The 19523-nt window shown below is 41.5% G+C and overlaps 1 protein-coding gene across 1 annotated transcript in view; it reads left to right on the forward strand.

Moving 5' to 3' along the window:
* The window catches only part of mta2 (metastasis associated 1 family member 2), a 32530-nt gene extending 14013 nt beyond the window's left edge, over positions 1-18517 (forward strand). Inside the window, exons 4-18 of the mRNA XM_023346596.1 lie at positions 7569-7686; positions 8650-8713; positions 8836-8953; positions 9355-9457; positions 9898-9997; positions 11078-11266; positions 11348-11422; positions 11516-11574; positions 11657-11757; positions 14572-14711; positions 14789-15017; positions 15096-15185; positions 15732-15850; positions 15938-16080; positions 17030-18517. Of these exons, the coding sequence (XP_023202364.1) occupies positions 7569-7686; positions 8650-8713; positions 8836-8953; positions 9355-9457; positions 9898-9997; positions 11078-11266; positions 11348-11422; positions 11516-11574; positions 11657-11757; positions 14572-14711; positions 14789-15017; positions 15096-15185; positions 15732-15850; positions 15938-16080; positions 17030-17183 (1802 nt within the window). The 3' untranslated portion in view covers positions 17184-18517. The remainder of the gene's footprint in view (positions 1-7568; positions 7687-8649; positions 8714-8835; positions 8954-9354; positions 9458-9897; positions 9998-11077; positions 11267-11347; positions 11423-11515; positions 11575-11656; positions 11758-14571; positions 14712-14788; positions 15018-15095; positions 15186-15731; positions 15851-15937; positions 16081-17029) is intronic.
* The last annotated feature ends 1006 nt before the right edge of the window (positions 18518-19523 follow it).

Here is a 19523-nt window from a genome sequence, read left to right on the forward strand (position 1 = left end):
GTCATTAACCATCCACAGTGATTGCATTCCAGTTAAATATTAGTGAGTGAGGTCACTGCCTGGCATTTTGATTTTTCAAGCCACTGTCTGAAGTCAGAAGGACAAACATTACTCTGGTATCCGGCATTGTCGGTAGGAAGCCGTTATGTTTTGCTTCAGACTATGCATGAGCTAGGGATTCCCTGACAGAAAAGATCCCTTTACTCTGTTTACAAGACAGTGGACACCGGTACGTTTTAGAACCATTGCACTCTGGAACCTGTTCTCAAACTGTGCCGTTGTCAGAGAAAACATTGGCTATTTTCATGTAAATGTACAGTACAAGCACAACAAAATGCTTCCGTTTTCACCACAAATTGTTGTCATGTAAACAGGGCCTTGTAGTGCAGGTTGTTATTGGTGTTTCCAGCAGGTCAGGTCAGCCTGGCTGCATGCTGCAGTGCAAACACACTGAAGGTCCAGTTATCTTTAGTCACATGGAGGTTGACAGGCTGGGAGCTGTCTGAAACCAACACTGTTACACTTATTCCCACTTATCTCTTTCCACCAGAGATAGAAACATCTCTGAAAATAATCCCCAAATCAATGTAGTCTGACAGACAAAGAAGTTATTTAGTTGGCCACAATATGAATCTTCTTATAAAACTCTCATGAGTTTTATTTTGAAATTGTGGGATGAAATATGTTCATCAGGCCCTGTTTTCAGTATCATCATGGTGCATGATTATCCTGTGGGAGCATTATTATTAGAATAATGGTGATTAGTAATCTAACAATGGAGTTTATAAGATTCATGCTTCTGTTTTTTTACTTCTAGGTTAATAGAATATATCAATCACACACTAAGGAGCTCACCAGGTGACATCAAGAAGAAAGGATTCTGTTCAAATAAATGCACCAATAATCAATAATCACATTTTAGCAACCACTGTTGTTGTCTCAGCTGAGGCTCCTTCCCTGGTTTGCCCCACCCTGATCCAGTCCAATCTCCTCCTTGTTTGATCTGAGAGTAGACGGAGGGAGGGGGAGTGGGTGGTGCTAATGACATGCAGTCTGGTAAAAATGGATCCCGTTCATTAAACACCCCTCACACACCCCCTCCCGATAGCCCACCTTTCTCCCCCTTCCCTTCTCCTCCTCCTCTGGTCTACAGTGCTCTTAACAAAGACATTAAAACACAGATCAACACACCTCAAAATGGATGCAGTGATGTTGGCATGTTTCTCTGTGATGCCACCACAGTGAGACGCTACAGTCGTGTGTGTGTGTGTGGGCATGCTGGGGTGTGTGTGTGTGGTGTTCCCTGAGATATGACTGATTAGAATGACTCTTAATTCCTTTGTGTGTCTTCCCTGTGCCTGCTGGCTGCTTTGACATGTCCTTGTAGAGCGGCTGAATGAAGATGTAGCTGATGCCGGCCTCCAGCTGACTGGACTGATGCAGGATGCTGCCGTCCTCCTGTAGATCCGCAGGAACCCAGTATTAATACAGCCGCTCCAGCATAAAGCTCACACTGATTCCTGCCATGCTTTGTGATGATGCAACCATTTCACTTTTCTTGACTCATTTTGATTTTTAATTTTTCTACAGCTTCTTATTTCTGCATATTTAGATTTCTCTCAATGAGAGCCTTCTTCAGGAGAATGATAACCAACAAACGTTTTCATTACTTTTTTAGGTGAATAGAATAAAACAGAAATTTCTGTGCAGCTGCAGCACAAGTGTCAGGCAGTCAAAGAAAATAGATTCACAGAGATAGGAATATGCAATACATAAAACGGAATAAAGACCAAAATATTGTATAGTAAGGGCAAAATTTCAACATAAATACTCTTTAGCAAACTCCAGTCCAAAGGAATGTGCAACTGAGTAGGTTAGTTTAAAAATGTAGAAAATGTGTCACTTCCTGAGTTTGTTTGGATCTGTGTTGGTTCTAGAGTCTTAACAGCAGCTGGGAGGAAGGAGCTGCGATAAGACTCCTCTGTGCATTTAGGATGCAGCAGTCTGTTACTTACTGAGATTATTGGCTGAAACAAAAGATGCTGTCACTATTTCCTTCACTCAGCTCTCTTTATGAGGTAATTAAAGATGCTGCATTCAGATCAGTTTTTCATTGTTATTGTGAAGTATGCATGGTGTCTAGTGAGATGCAGTTCCAGTAACTCCTGTATTTTACTCTGGCATCAGAAAGGCAACTACTCTAAAATAGTCCCCCACTGTTGCCAACTTAGTGACTTTGTTGCTATATTTAGCTACTTTTCAGACTAAAGGAATTGGTGTCAGCCAAGATTGGAATCAGCAGGTCAGAGTTTTTAAGGTTCATGATCGGCCAGAAACTCCAATCAGTGAACTTCCTTTGACATCACCCAGAAAACATTTGATCCAACCCTCCTGTCTTAAAATTGTTGTATTTTATTGTAGAAAAGTGAATGGAGAAATTTTAAGTACTCTACATAAATCACTATATCATAGTCATCCTGCAAACAGATGCCAGCTACATTTATTAAGGGTTTTTTGGAATCAGCACATAGACTTGGGTGCAATGCCTTATGGGTAATATCAGTAATAGACAGACCATGGGATTCCAGTGCCAGTCCAACTTGTGTCCTGTTGACTTTCAATGTTTTTATTGTTCTTTTTTTGTCTTATGTTAGATCTCTGAATGAATCAAACTCAAGTGTTTTAACCCCTGTGATTTTATTGGCTCTTGTTCTCGATAAGCCTGCCTCCAGCTCTTGACTGAGATGTGTCTGTTCAGGTTTCTGAGATGCAACATTACAAACCCAAACCACACAGCAAGGTGAAAGCCTACTGGTTTGGAACTGGGAGGTTGTTTTCTGTTTTGTTTTCAGTAACAATCGTGACAGGAACAGTGGAAATCACCGCTGATGTTCACCTGGTAGAATAACAATAATAAACCAGATGTGTGTAAACTGATTACAGTTAGATCTTCCTTCACAAAGTGAACAATGTCTGATCAGTTTGTGGTGCTCTCCAGTTTAGTGATAGTATTCAAACCCTTCCTGAGTTTAAGCTTCTTTTTATTTTCTGTTTCTTTCATATTTTCACAAAAGCAAAGCATGGCTTATAGATACGTAGCCAGTATAGACATGTTCCAGGTAATGAGAACAACTCAACGTTCCTCTGACCAGCACCAGGCTAGTCCAGCTAATAGAAGTGAACATGACAGCTGTGACTGTCATGTTGGATCAGGAACACTGACATGTATCATGTTTGGCCCACACTCCGTGATGCTGTTCTACATAAATCACCTAGAAACATTTTCACCCTTTTGGATGTTTCACCCTTTGTATTGCTTTTACAAGTCAAACATGATCAACATAATTTGGCAAAACAAGTTCCAAAGAAACTCTTAATGTTAAACTGATTTCTACAAAATAAAGATAAAATATGTATCATAAGATGAGTGATTTGATAAATACTGCCCCCTTCAGTATTCAGTAGCTGCTCCTCTGGCTGCAGTCAGTGTGGATCTCAGTCAGGATGCTCATCTGGGGCCTCATGTATAAAGCGTGCATACGCACAAAAAATGTGCGGCGCCATATTTTACACACAAGTCGGTATGTATAAAAATACGTGTCATGAAAGTTTGTTTAAATATATGCAAACCTTTGACCTGCAGTGAAAATGTGTGGCAGCCATTTGATTCTGTGAACAACATTAAACTACAAAGCGTCAAAACTCACCTAAATCTGACTACATTCAGTTATTTAGATCAAGAAGCATCAAACTCAATGTTTTTTTAGGATTTTAAAATTTTATTGTTTAAACGTAAACGGTGAAACTGAACAGCACTTATCCTGAGACAATAAGCTAACACTCACACAAAATAAAGAAAATAAAAATAAAAGGATGTGAAAACCTCACTCAAATATAAATAGTACTTTTCCTCAGTTTTTGTCTCATAAAGATGTACATAACTGTTCTGTGCGCCAAAGCGCATGAAATGCAGCTATGGGGTCATTTCATTCTCACAAAAATAGAAAACAAGGTTGGATCAGTAGATTAACTCCAAACAGGTCAGGTTTGATTATTTTTAAGGCAATCAAGGTGTGTATACAATCACACATATATAAGTAGCTGCGCAAAGGTGTGCCGCGTAATTGTGGAGCGCTTTGGCTCTGATGGAGAACATCTCCAATGGAAGGATTCAGAGGGAGCAATTGTTCAGAGATCATATTGATCTGCTGGGAAATGTTGATGATGGTTTATTATTGTTTAGATTAATCCAGACATCATCCTGGAGCTCTGAGCAGAACTTAAACAAGGAGCCGAGCAGTACCGGTATCGGTGCAACTGCAGTCATCCTTCAGTCGAGCCACGCCTGCTTTGTGAATGCGCCTTTATGGACATAAGGCATCTCTATTCTGTAAATGTACAACTTATGCACGATTTCTCTATTTAGAATAAACGTCCATATTCCCCACTCAAAGGACTCTCTGACACGCTGTCTGTCTTTAAATTCCAGCTCAATGCTCTGCTGTTCAAACAGGCATTTGCATCAACTCTTTTGTGATTTGGATTTTTTTTTTCTTTAAAATGTGTTATTTTTATTTTTGTGAGGTGACGTTATGTGCCCTGAAAGCACCTTTTAAATAAAATATATAATAATTATTATTATAAATACTTATACTGCTACAAACAAGGACAAATTGCCATGCTTTATACATCCGAATTTTTTGTGTGACGCACTTTTTAAAATTTGTCCATACGCCAAGTTTTAGTATGAAAACTACGGACTCTTTATACATGAAGCCCCTGCATTTTCCTCCGTTCTTCATGATAAACTCTTCAGGGTGGGGGGTGTGAACAGCCCTTTTTGAGTCTAGCCATTCAGACTGAGCTATGGGCTTTGACTGGGCCACTTCCTTGTCTTCACACCATCTCTGTGTAGCTTTAGCTAGACGCTTCGGCTCGTTGTCTTGCTGGAAAATAAATGTCCTCTGAAGCCGTAGTTCTCCTACAGATCAAAACAAATTGTCCTCTGGGAAATCACTGCCTTCTGCTGAGAAGCATTCCCACAGCATGATGCTGCCACCAACGTGCTTCACAGTGGGGATAGTGTGTTTGTAGTGATGTGAAGTGTTTGGTGTCTCATACATAGTGTAAGCAGAGCTACTGAGTGGTGATGTTAAGTGTTTGGTGTTAGACTTAGTGTCTCCTCTGATGACCGTAAAGCTCTATTTTGGTCTCATCAGACCAACGAAAGTTCTTATTGGACCATGGAGCCTCCTGCAGGTGCAGTGGGAGGGGCTTCAGAGGAGCTTGGCTCGAATGTCCCACAACCATGTGACCACCAGTCCACTGTTAGACCTCGCTGGGTCCTTTATACTAACATCACTGAAGACAAAGTCACTGATTTCAGGTGACCTCTATTCCACTCATTGTGAAACTACCAGCACCAACTGACTGGACCTGTTTGTAATTGCTTTTAGTCACTTTGAAAGGGGTGAATATTTATGCAATTATTTGTTTTATTTTATTTTTTTCCACACATTTTTTTAATGTTCATTATTTCGTAGAAATCAGTTTTCACTTTGACATTTTGTTTTTCTTTGTAAAAAGATTTTTGTCAAAAAAGCCAAATGTAAAACATCCAAAGGGGTTGAACACTTTTTATAGGCTCTGTATGTCTACATGAAGCATTGTTAAATATTAAATGTAGTGTAAGCTGTCAGCATGCTGATGTTTTATTACATGTATAAACCATTGGACCTCTCCCAGTGCAAACAGGTCAGCTCTGGACTGCTGTGGTTCTGTAATGGTTTCAGCCTTTCAGTCTCTCTGCTACTGTTCGTTTGTCTTAATTGCTTTAGCTTATTGCTGTTTTCACCGCATCTTCCCTCCTCTTCTTCCTTCAGTACACAAACGCGCGCACACACACACACGAGTTCTTTGTGCAAAACAAAAGGCCACTGATCGCTTACTGAGGCCTACAGAAAGAGTTAATTCCTACTTATTCTTTTTTCTCATTATGGAAGGTGTGTGTTCTCTGTGTGTGTTGCTTTGAGATTATATCCGACTAAGGTGCCTGTCGTTTGCTTAATGTCTTCGGTTCTGGCCGTGTGTGTGTGCGTGCGTGCGTGCGTGTGTGTGGGGAGAGAGAGAGGAGAGGATACATGTTTTGGGGGGGGATGGGCGCCTCAGGTTTGGTACACAGGGTCTCCCACTTTATTTGGCAGGGACCAGTCGGACGGAGGGAGAACGGGGGGCGGGGGTTGAGAGGTTAAGAGGAAAAGGGGTGTGGCCTGAGTTACTGTCCTTCTCACTGTGTCTTACTGTGTCTTTCTCCCCCCCATGCCCTCACTGACAGGGTTTCCTTTGGCCGAGTGCAGGGGCGGAGTCCACAGAGATTGAGCAAAATCAGCCCTCCCCTCCAGTTTGCCACAAATTACTCACCCTGCTGCTGAAATTAGAAATGCGCAGTCTAGTGGCCAAGTTCACCTAAAAACACAAACAGCCGCCGCCTGTAGTTGTGTTTTTTATTGATTAAAAACACAAGTTGTGCATTTTGTTCTTGTAAAATACTTGCAGTGAGTCTTTTAACAGTCGTGAGCATGCATGAGATGATAAATGGCTGAGATCAAGTCCACAGTTTCACTTTCTAGGAGGACTCAGAACAAACCAGGAAGTATCTGAACTACTTCTGGTTCTCTTACGTATTCACTTGAATTTGTAAACTTTTACAAAACATCCTACTGTCGATTAATATAACCAAGGTTATGATTTATTATAACCCAACAAGTTCAGCAGAAGTGAAGCGGTAGGGGATGAAACGTCTGACACTGTTGTTGGAACTGCTAGTTTATATAATCAACAGCTGTAATATTGAAAAGTTTGTTTAATTTAGTAATTCAATGAAAACATATGATTCATTTTATTTAATGACACATTCCTCACATACTGAAAGTGGAATAAATAAAGCGGCTAATTTCTTTAGGCGGTGTCATTATATTTAACAACTTTTCAGACAAAAATATCAGAATCGGCAGGTGAGGCTTTTGAAAAGATCAGTGATCGGCCAGAAAACTGCAGTCGGTGCATCTCTAATTATTTTAGCAGAGCTGAAATATATCTGGTTGTAATGAATTTGTATGAGTTTTACTTTTTGAACTGAGTTAGAACATAGTTTTTGATATTGTTTTGCAGGCACCTATGTGTTTAGACTGGGTAAAGTATAATAGATGTTTGTCTGGTGCTTTTCTTGTTAAGTAATTTTAGATAAACAGGAGATAGAAATGTTCCTGTTGTTTTTACTATAACTTTAACTGGAACTAGAGGCTCTGGGGTGGTAGTGGTGGCCAACATGGCAAAATGTCAAGTCATGTTTTGTTTTTTTGAAAAACGTTTCTGCACAAATTTTAATCCCTTTGATGAAACTGCCTGCTTGTGTTAGCAGTTCACCTTTACATTGCTTACCCCATTCCCTCTTGAATTGAACTGCTTGTTAATGTGCCACAGCATAATCTGCAGATGAGTGTTTTTATTTAACAGAGCAGGTATTTCAGTTCTGTGTTGTGCTCCATCGTCTGATTCTGTTGTTGCAGGAGAGTTTGAGGAGGAGTCCAAGCAGCCGGCGCTGTCTGAGCAGCAGAAGCACCAGCTGAAACACAGGGAGCTTTTCCTGTCTCGACAGTTTGAGTCTCTACCTGCCACTCATATACGGTATGTGTTCATGTGGAGTCAGCAGTTTAACACTGAGGGGAAACACATTCTCACCAGAAACACACACATCCAATCCAACTCCTCACTGAAGACGGTTGGTTCTGTTAACTGGTAAATGTTCAAGTTTGCTGGGTTGTCATTTTTCATTCAGGTACACAAATAATCTGGATCAACACCACTGATCTTAAAATCATCAGCAGACTATAGTTATATAAAGCTGTTGTTCTCTTTTTTGTTGCTTTTTTCACATTTAAATGTTTTAGATGATTAAATTAATTTTCAATATTTACACTGGTTATAAAGATAACTTGTGTAAATACAGAAAGCAGTTTGAAAATTATTTCATAAAAGGAAAAAAAAATGTGTGCAAACCAACCTGGACCTCTGGGAAAAACTAATTCACCCCTAAACCTGATAACTAGTTGTGTTGCCCTTAGTAGCACATATCCAGAGTTTGTGATAACTGGTACTGAGTCTGCAACATCGCCACTGAGGAGCTCTGGTCCATGGAGGAGTTTAAGTCTGAACGACATTCTAAAATCACACTACAGCATCGGAAGTGGTATAAAGTCTAAACTTTGACTAGGCCAAACGCACATTTCTGTTTCTTTGTCTTGTCAGTAAGAGCTGGCTTTGGCACTGTCCTTTGGATTCTTCCCTTGCTGCAGTGTGTTTTTTTTTATTTGAGAAAAAGTGTAATCACATTTTGATCATGGATTATAAATAAAAGAACTTAAGTCCTGCTTTAAAACACTGAACAGATGTTATAATTGTGTTTGAGGTTCAGAGAATCAGACTCTTAGCTTTACCTGTTCTCTCTTCTTTTTTTTTTAGTTTATTTCTTTCTTAAAGTGACAAACGGCCAGAAGCTTTTTTAAAATGATGGGGATTTTATTTTTCTGAAGCTGTATTTTAGTTTCTTCCATGGTGGATGTTTTGACTGCTGCTCCTCTCTGTCTGCAGGGGAAAATGTAACGTCACCCTCCTCAATGAAACGGACGTCCTGGCTGGTTACCTGGAGAAGGAAGTAAGGCTGAGCTTGGTGATTTCTCAGGGCCACCGTGTTCCTGCTGCTCATTTTCTGAAAAAAAATTGAGATTAAGGTCAGTTGGTGCATGCAGCTTTAACCCTTCAACATTTCCTGTCCAGGACTGTTTCTTCTACTCGCTGGTGTTTGACCCTGTCCAGAAGACGCTGCTGGCAGATCAGGGGGAGATCCGGGTGGGCTCTAAATACCAGGCAGAGATTCCTGACAAACTCACTGAAGGTTTGTTTCCTTTAACACTGTGAAAGACAGATGTTTTTATTTTCCTGTGACATCAGATTAAAGTTTTTCTTGTTGTAAATCTGTTAGGATTATTAAAATTTGTTCTGTTTTCAAAATGCCAGAATAATGAGACACAATGTTTTTACTTTGGTTTAAATTCAGAAGTTTACATCTATTTCTTAGCAGTTGGTAGCATTCCTCAAGCTTCTTTCAGTAGTTAACTGGAGTTCTGGCCCATTACCCTTACTGGTAGAACTGGGTCAGGTCACTCACACACACCTTTCAGATCTACTTGGGTTCTCTGGGACAGATGTCCTGTGATGGACACTCTGTCCTTAAGCCACTCGTAGCTGATTTGGTGTCTTGATTAGCATTGAACTTTTTGTCCATCTGTGTCTCAGATGAAGTTGACACACGTGTCCAGGAGAAGATGGAAACTAAAGTTTGGGACCCCAGCAACCAGCTGAAGGACGCCCAGATTGACCAGTTCCTTGTTGTTGCAAGGTAACATTTCTCCACCATCTGCCACCCTGCAGATAGAACCTGTTGCCATGGCAACTTCCAAGCAAACTTCCATCAATTGCAGTCAGAGTTTAGCCTGTAGCATTAGCTGTCAGTGTAAAGCAGTGCAGATCAGACTGCTATGTCCCAATGAACATGTAGAGAGAATGGCATCTGTCATATCAGAACATGTATTTAACCAACGGGCGAAAAGGGCACTGCTGCTAGATTTATCATCTCTATGCTTCTCTTATTTGGTTTGTTTACATCTAGAGAAACTGTTTGATTCTGGGGAATCCCTTACAGGTGTCAATTATAGTACATCAGCCAAATGCTCCCTCTAGTGGCTGTTTGATGAAGTGTACGCAGAGGAACACCAGAAGCAGTAGAGCAGTATGTCAGGGTGTGATGGGTGTGTGTGTGTGTGTGTGTGTGTGTTTCAGAGCTGTGGGGACGTTCGCCCGGGCCTTGGACTGCAGCAGCTCCATCCGTCAGCCCAGCCTCCACATGAGTGCAGCTGCAGCTTCCAGAGACATCACACTGGTTAGAGCCAAACCTGCACACACACACACACTCTTTGCAAACCCTGCAGTCCAACCTGCACATAGACTGTTTCCCTGTGGAACATGAGGTTTCAACAGAGATTACTGGAACTAAGTCTTATGTTCCAGTAATCTAGTAATGCATGTGAAAGAAAGTTTATTTCCAGCTTACTTCACTTTTTCCATATTGTCACCTTCATAAAATAATGGCCAAAGTAAAAACAAATAAAAAATCAGCACCTCTTTTCTTAAAGATGTTTTAGGGGCAAAAAATCGCTTTTTAGCAAAAAATTACTTGGGCCATTATTTTAGGAAGCTGACAATATTACACACAGTACCCCTTAATGCCAACGGGAAAAGTTATTCAAAGTAAATTATTATAACAAATAAAAACTTAACAGATCCCATTTACAGAAGTATGTCCAACCTCTCCTGTGGCAGCCGTGTCTGTTGGAAGTTAGGACCATTTCTCTTAGCATTTGTCCAGCTCCACCAGGCTGGTGGAATGTCGGTACTTGCCCTTCTTCAGAAGCTTCAGTCAGATTCAGATCTGGCTCTGGCTCAGCTGCAGTTGGTGTCCTGGATGGATGGTTGTCCTGCATCCATCCATGCTTCAGAGACAGGAAGCATCCATCCTGTCTCTGAGGTCTACAGGCAGCTGCTTTGATTTCCTTCTTGACTTATGCTCCAACACACACTCAGCTGTGGAACTTTAATATAGTCAGCTGCGTGAATTTCCTGTCCGACTGCCAGAGTCTAGCACAGGCAGAATCCAGTTAAGCTGCAGAAACATGTAAAGGATGATCAGAGGACATGGGAGGCACCTGAGCTCAGCTTGGAGCTTCATGGAAAAGGTTGTGAATACTTTTTAACATGTGATTTCTTTGATTTTTATTCACTTTTAAAAATCCTAAAATCTCCACATCCTGAAGGACTTCTCCATGGCAAAATCCACTCATGTCTGCGTGTGTGTGTGCGCGCGCGCGCTTGCGTGAGCAACGGGTGTGTGTGTGCGCGCGGGTACAGCTTAGTGCAACAGAAAGCTGTAGTAATGACGTCCTAATGTTCTCTGTCATGTTAGTTCCATGCCATGGACACATTGCAGAAGAACAACTACGACCTGGCCAGGGCCATGTCCACGCTGGTCCCTCAGGGGGGCCCAGTGCTCTGCCGGGACGAGATGGAGGAGTGGAGCGCCTCGGAGGCCATGTTGTTTGAGGAGGCTCTGGAGAAATATGGCAAAGACTTCAACGACATCCGTCAGGACTTTGTGAGCTCTCCTGTCTGATTGCAGTGTGATTTGCAGAAATCTAATGAGGTAACTAACGATTTATTGTTTCCTGATCACCAGCTGCCCTGGAAATCTCTGGCCAGTGTAGTCCAGTTTTACTACATGTGGAAGACTACCGACCGCTACATCCAGCAGGTCTGTCTTCAGCTAGTCACACAACAGAAAGACACCTGAAACACGAGTTCATCCTTCATGTGGATATTTACCAACCATGAATGTTTTCCTCAGAAACGACTAAAGGCAGCAGAGGCAGACAGCAAGCTCAAACAGGTCTACATCCCCACCTAGTGAGTATCAGCTGCTACACACAGCATCTGCTTCCAACTCCAACCTTCTCGCAATAACTCCCTGCTGTTCTGTGTGCTCCAGTACCAAACCCAACCCCAATCAGATCATGATGCCAGGCAGCAAGCCCGGCCTGAACGGAGCCACAGGCTTCCAGAAGGGACTGAGCTGTGAGAGCTGTCACAGTAAGAGGACACACACACGCACACACACCTCCCACCCTGATCCTCCAAGACGCTCTGACACATTTAGTCACGCTACAACCACAAACTGCATTGGATTTTCTGTAGCAGAGCTGCTCAAAGTAGTGAATTACTGAAGTGGAACTGAATGGACGTCTATTTACACACCACCATTCATGGACAGGGTCATCTAACGGGCTTTACAGGACATCAAAGGAAACGCACAAATAAAATGGCCAAATTTAGACCTATTGCAAAAACAAAGCAATTGTTTGTTTCAAACATTTCATTAGTTTGATCAAAAACTGCTGTTTGATCAAAAACTGCTGTAAACAAGATTGTCTTCAGTCCTGATTTAAAGGAGTCCACAGTTTCTGAACATTTCAGGTTTTCAGGGAGTTTGTTCTGCATCAGAGGAGCAGAAAAACTTAGGATGAATTCTCACCAGCCCGGTAATTTAACTCCAGTCTATCTGCCTTGAAATCTGCTTCGTTTTCAGAGGTGTGAATATGTAACCAAACTCTGATACAAACCAAAGTGTCTGTGTCTTCTTCAGAGGTTTTCATGTTGTTTTCTTTTGTGATTGTTGGTGTAGCACCACCACAGGTAAGGAGGGGAACAGATTGTCCAAAGGATTTGGTTGGTTTGACTCAGTGCAGTGTGAAAGTTTTCTACAGCAGCTAAAAATGGAACAAATGTTGTCAGCATGGGTCACCTTTCCCGCCACTCGGAGTCCACTCAGTGCTTCGTGGACAAACAGCAGAATTTTAGGATCTATTCTTTGGCAAACAGAAAGTTGGTGCAGTGATCTGAGAGCTGGTTCTGGAATGATCCAGTTTCCTGATGTTGGTCAGCAGCTTTTTAGATGAGCTGCAGAAACCGGTAAAGACACTGTTGCAGAAATCTAACCTACTGAATGTAAAAATCTGCAGCAGGTTTACAGTATCCTGATTGGACAGGAAGCCGTGAGGCTGTCTGATATTTCCTCTTTGTAGACGATGAGCTTGTGGTTGTAATGGGACAAAATGTGAAAAGTTCCATTGCATCGAAAGCATTTTTTATTAGAGACGCACCAATACAATATTCTCAGCTAATCAGCCATTTGAAAGAAGGTTTGTTTCAGTTTATTTTTACATGTTTGTAGGCCTGTCACGATAGCAAATTTTGCTGAACGATTAATTGTCTCAAAAATTATTGCGATAAACGATAATATTGTTTGAAGACCTTTTTACACTGAAAATGATGTAATAACGCATGCGATTTCTTGCCAAAGTTAGATACACTTTATTTTCGAAAGAACACTAAACACTGGAACTGGTAAGCAAAATAAACAAAACAACCAAAAACAAAAATAAAATGGATTCTCAGTCTCCATTAACAAAAAATGTACTGGAAAAAAAACTAAACATAAAGCCAAAGTGTAAATAAATACTGCATTCAACCAAAAGAGGGCAGATTATGAAGTCTGTTTATTATGTTGCCCTTCAGTAATAATTAGATTTAAATAGAGAAGATGGGCACATCGACTACCTGATGCAATAATTCACACTACATGATTTTTTGCTCCTATTTTTCCCCTTACAACAATCTTAGCACGTTGGTCTTTCTAAGATTGTGGTGTGTTACGGTAGATTGTCGTTGCCGCTCTGATCCAAATCAGAGGTTTTCCCCGACTGGGATCTTTAACGCAGCCTGTTGAATGTGACAGGTAGCCAATCAGAAAGCTGATTCTCCTTCGTGTTTTCTGAGGGGAAATTACGGAGAGGAATCCCAAACAGCTGACACGGCAACCCGGAGATGATATGTGGAAACAACATTAATGTTTATTCAACATGCAAAGAATATAGAAATGACAAGGGGAGGAGTTGGAGCGAAACCGGTAACTTTTCAGCTGTTCTTCCTTAACGTGATGTAAATAGGTTATAATGATTTTCATTCAGTCAGAACTGACACTAGCCACATGCATTGCAGGTAGATTGTAGTAGAGCATTGATTAATGCCTGGTTTTAAAATTAGTTCACTGGACTTGTAGCCATTATTTTGTGCCCATTGTTGAACACCTCACGGCAGGACCGAACCCGATCGAACCGTTATACCTAGGATTTCTGTCGGCTAATGTCTGGTCTGTCAGGTTTTGAAAATGGGCCGACAATCGGCCGACAGCTCTAAGATCCTGTAGTGCACGCTGGGCTTTACACTAAGGAAATGAGGAAGGAGGGTCAGTGGAGAGCACCGGAGTTGAGCCTTTTTTCATTCATTGTCATTAACAGAAAGAGGAAAAGGCCGGAAGAGACGATAATGGCGATAATTAAAATGACGTTGGTAGTTTTAATTTATCGTACGATTAATTGATTTATCGTTTATCGCGACAGGCCTACATGTTTGACTAAGGTAGTCAACCTTTTGCTTTTGTCAGTTTCAGTTTCTTTATTATTTATTTTCCATTGGCTGTTCTACTCCTAATTGCACTGACTGAACAATTTCAGTTGGGTTGTTTTTACATGTTTAATTAAGCTTGTGAAGCTATTGGTGTATTTCAGGCTGCTGTACTTGTGCAGAGTTATTACATAAATTTATACATCAGTACATTTATGTCTGTGTTTTAAAAACATTTTAAGTCAGTTCAGCTGTTTTTCTGTATCGGCTGACACTAAATCTCAGATGTCGGTATCGAAAGTGAAAAAAGTGAATCAGGTCATCCCTGTTTTTTACTAAGCAGTGTGATATAAAAGCTGCTGTAAAGTTTCTGCTTCACTGCTCTCTAATCATCTTCTGGCTGAAGTATTTCCCTCTAACCTGGAGCTCCTGTCTCACCAGCGGCCCAGTCTCCTCAGTGGTACGCCTGGGGCCCCCCAAACATGCAGTGCAGACTATGTGCTTCTTGTTGGATCTACTGGAAGAAGTATGGCGGTCTGAAGACCCCCACTCAGCTGGAGGGAGCAGCTAGAGCTGGCTCTGTAAGGGAATCACATTGCTTGTTAAACCTCCTCAGGAAGTGTTTCGCATCTTCATCTTCTTTGCACTTTGTGAGCAGGAGTCGGGCTCTCGCAGTCACATGACCCGCCAGGAAGTCCAGGGTATGTCGCCGTTCACTCGCAACGAGGGCCGAGCCAAGCTGCTGGCCAAGAACCGGCAGACCTTCATCCTGCAGACCACCAAGCTGACCCGCATCGCACGGCGGGTGTGTGAGGACATCCTGCAGCCCCGCCGCGCCGCGCGCAGACCCTACGCCTCCATCAACGCCAACGCCGTCAAGGCTGAGTGTATGAATACACACCTCTGCAGGGTTCACACTGACAAATGTGTGTTTCTGACATCGGTCTGAATGTTTGTTTCCTCAGGTATGATCAGGCTGCCTAAAGCCACTAAGTCTCCGTTAAAGAGCAAGGTGATACCTCGACAGTCTCTGGCCACTATAGTGAAGGATTTAGGTGAGTCATGGCACCAGGACATAAAATATCATTTTGCTTTTGCATAAAACGTAGTTCTTTATGTTTCCAGCTGGGTTTGGAGTTCGTGCCACATAGAACTCTGGAATCAGTTCAGCCTGAACAGACCCATATTTAAACCAGTTACATTTTTAGATTACCTTTCTGTTTGTTAAAAACACAGTGATCGTTCCAGTGGTTAACATTATAATCTGTATGGGAGAGGATCAGGGCCACTGGGGAAAACAAATCTTGATTAAACTTTAATCTCAGAATTCTGACTGGTTTTTTTTCTCAGAATCATAATTACATACGTTTACAGACTATTGTGTAAATTTTGCCTTAAATCTCAAATTTGGGACAGTGTGGATAAAGTTCAGTGGCTTTCAGTCCTCTTTTATACATTTATTTGATGTCTTTTAATAAATATTTTTCTTGCATCTCTGTGGTCTAGCAGTAAAGTGTGTGATTGGCCTGTGTTGACCCCTGCTGTGGCCCCTGCTGTTCCCTGGATGTGTGCGGCTGATCTTGTTCTTGTTGTCTCTGCAGCCATCTCAGCTCCTCTGAAGCTGAAAGCCTCCAGAGGTCCTCCAACACCCATCAACAGGAACCAGGCCAGTCAGCCTCGAGTGGCCCAAAGCCTGCTGGGAAAGAGAGGCTTTGAATCAGTCAGTGTTTCTCACGGTGCTGTTAGCATGACGGATACATGTTCAGTGTTAGTCTGCTTAACTCTTTCTTCTTGTGCTGGGTGACAGGCGACAGGGGTGCCCTACCCAGCCAATGGGAGGCCGTACACATCAGGCATGAGAACCACGTCCCAGTCGGTCATCAAGCGGCAGAAGGTCAGCCAGGGAGAAGCTCCCAATCCTGTGGTGTTTGTGGCCACCAAGGACACCAGGTAAACGTCACAGCTGATTGGTGTCAGAACCACAGGTCAGCCTTTTACTGACCGCCTGGTAAAGAAAAGTGGGATATTTAACTTGAGTTCATTTATTCACTGGAGGAAAATCTCATGGTAAGAAAAAAAACGGTTTGATTCCAGTGTCTCATAACTTCTTGATAGTAATCTATGATTTTCCAATTTTCTAAGGTGAAAAACAACTGGCTACAAAGCTTAACAGCCAGTTGTTTCCCTAAATTTCTAAAATCTCTAAATTTATTACCTATGTTTCCATCCAACTGTCATGCGAAATTTGAACAAACTTTTAAAATGCTGATCGGACATGTTTCCATCTAATTTGGAATGTATCAAAGCTCACTTTCATCAGATGTTGACGCTACGCATGGCTGTAAAAAACAGGAAGTAGAAGTTGCTAACTAACATGAACCACACATCTCAGGACAAATTGAGAGAGTCCTCTGCTCATTTCTGGAGGTTTGGACTTAGAAATTTTTCAGGTCAGCCAGGGAGATGGGAACCAGTTCACTAAGATTACCTGGGAAATGTTTCCATCTCCTCTCCAAAACCACCGCAAGCAAATGTAAGAACATTTTACGAAATTGAGGAGGTTATTTAGAATTTTGCTGTTTCCATTAAACTTTTCTAATGCAATACCTCACAATGTGCATAAGAAATGCTTTGGAAGCGCAGCTATTTCAGAGGACTTCATCATCGACAGAGTGGGATTATGCATCTGCATTGTTGTAAGGTTTTCACCCATTTTGTGTGCTAAGTAATCTGGTCACCATGGTAGCTTGAATTATAGAGATAATGAAAGTTTCATCAGTATTGCACCAATAATTAGAGGTTGGCCACTATATGCTGCTTTTTGTGTGAGGAGCTGAATGTTTTCCTGGTGAGAGATCAGACTCCTGTTGGTAACCTGCTGCTGCTCTGGTTCCACCAGGGCTCTGAGGAAACACCTGACCCAGTCAGAGATGCGCCGGGCGGCAAGGAAACCTCACTTGCTGGTCCGGATCAAGCTGCCGCCCCCACCCCGCACCCTGGCCATGCCGCTGCTCCCCTCCAGCACCAGCGAGCCCATCGTCCTGGAAGACTGAAGCCTGGTGGGGGGTGTTTTAATGGGACATGGGGCTGGGGAGGGAACCGCTGAGGGTTTGTGCTCTGGCTCTGACTTCCAGGCAGCACACATTGCCATAAAGTACTCTGATCTTTCCTGTTTTCTTTAGTTTTTGTTTCCTTGTTTTTCTCCCTAAACATGTCTTGTTCAGCACACACACACACGCAAGAAGCACCCCCAAACACACACAGATGACAGAATATTTTTTCTTATTTAAAATAAAAAGCAGCTCCACATTTCCATGCTCTCACTCCCAGGATTTGTAATTTTGATCATAAATCCTGGATTATTAAACAGCCCGTTTTAATTACGTTTTACAAATGTATAATTTAAATTCTGATATTTCTCACCTCAAAACAGTGATAATGATGAAGCACATTTTGAGTTTCTTCTGCATCTGGTATGTTTTTGTAAATAGATTTCTCTCCATGTCAGCCTGCTGCTGAGCGCAGCGGACAGCTGTTCAGTCCAAGCGATCTGTCGTTGTTTCAGTTTGATCCGACGTTCGGCTTCCCATCAAAGGAACGGTCTGAGCTGGGCTCGTTGGTAACCGCGTCACCTGCCGCATTGTTAGTTTAGCTTTTAGGTTGTCGACTTCAGGTGGACAAGAGATCCAAAAAGAGCATCACCGTTAACCCCTCACATAACATCAGATTGAATAATGCTGATTTTTTATGCAACCTGTCATCTTCTAAAAAGATTAAGCAGCAATAAAAAAAAAAATTATTTTATTTTTTTTATTTTTAGAATGTTGATCAGGAAGTTCTTCATGTGGCTTTAAGTCTCTTCTGAACAGAAGCCAAGTTTCTGATTGGGATTTGGGTGTTTCGGTGACCACCACCTCTACGTTTTTATCTCCCCAGTTTGTCTTATTCAAAGGGCGAACGCTGAAAGGAAGTTGTTCATTGCTATTTGAGTATTATTGAAATATCCACGTATCTGGGTATTTCACCGGTTTTACATGTTTGGTCCCAATGTGGACTAAGTTTTATTCAAAAACTAAAAAAAGTCTAGAGTATAGCTTGTACAAAGCCATGTAAATTAAAAAAGATTGGCTCCTTTTATAAAAGAAAAAAAAGTGGAAAGTAACTGCTTCTCCATAATGGTGGAGATTGCTCTAACATGTACAAACATGTCCACATACAAGTTGGGGAGGGGTGACTTTCAGAAGGAACAGGGGCTGATTTTTGTAAAAGGAGAGACTAACATGCCACAATAAAAACTTTTCTCAAGTGTTTTTTTTTTTTTATTCCGTCTGTATCCTTAAATGTATCTTGTTAAGAAAAATAAAGATTTTCTTTTTCTTTGTGTTCAGACCTGCTTTAATCACAGCTGGTTTTCTCTTCATCTGGTAGCCATACATTGTTACCACTGTGTCAAGCTTAACTGTTGCTTTGTAATTCTTTACTGCAGCATTGAAAAACTCCCCCGCAGAGGTTTGTGATGCTGCATGTTATATTACTGATCCAGTACCTAGTAAAACACAGGGCCAGGATCACAGATACGATTTATTATATAAGTTTGATATATCATCAAACTTCTCACCTTAAGTGTTGGTGTGTTTTTTCCTTTCAGTCATTTTGTTAATACCTGGAGCAAAATTTGGACGAAGTGTCTACAAATTAACGACGGACGCAATAGAAAAACAAATCGATGTGCTTTTTTTTTCTGAACAAAGTGGAAGAAATCATGATGCGAGAGCAAATCAAAAATGAAATGCTTTTTGAGATTCAATACAAAATAACATTTCAAGGGGGAATCTGAAACATATAGTATTGATCTTATTGATCTGATACAGACTTGTTATCAGTTTATCCTTAAATCCGTCCACCAGTACTCCCCAGAGAAAACTTCATTAGCTATTTTGTGTTGGTGGGTAGAATATCGGCCATGTTCTGTTATACAGTTCTGATGAAGGATTCTCTTTAGACAGAGAAACTACTCTCCTATATGCATAGTAGGATATTGATTGTCTATGACATTCCCATAGATAAACAGCTACTCCCTGATTAATCTCCTTCCACACTTGTCTCCACCTACTCCAACTCTCATTAACTCTGCCCAGTCTAGATCAGGGGTTTGTAATCTTTATAGTCCGAAGATTCTTTTTTTTTTGTCTTGGCTAGTGCTGAAATAAAATTGAGTTGCACAAAACATACACAATCCTTCAAAGTCGGAGAGCTCAGTTACCTACAAGTTCTCCAGTCAGCTCACCTGCTTCCCAAGTCACAGTGGGTTGAATGCTTCAATCACTTCATCTGCGTTCTCAAACATCAACATCTCTGCAGACCCCACACATCCTGGACAAAAACATTTCAGA

Source organism: Xiphophorus maculatus, chromosome 14 (genome assembly GCF_002775205.1).
Source record: "Xiphophorus maculatus strain JP 163 A chromosome 14, X_maculatus-5.0-male, whole genome shotgun sequence".
NCBI lineage: Eukaryota > Metazoa > Chordata > Actinopteri > Cyprinodontiformes > Poeciliidae > Xiphophorus > Xiphophorus maculatus.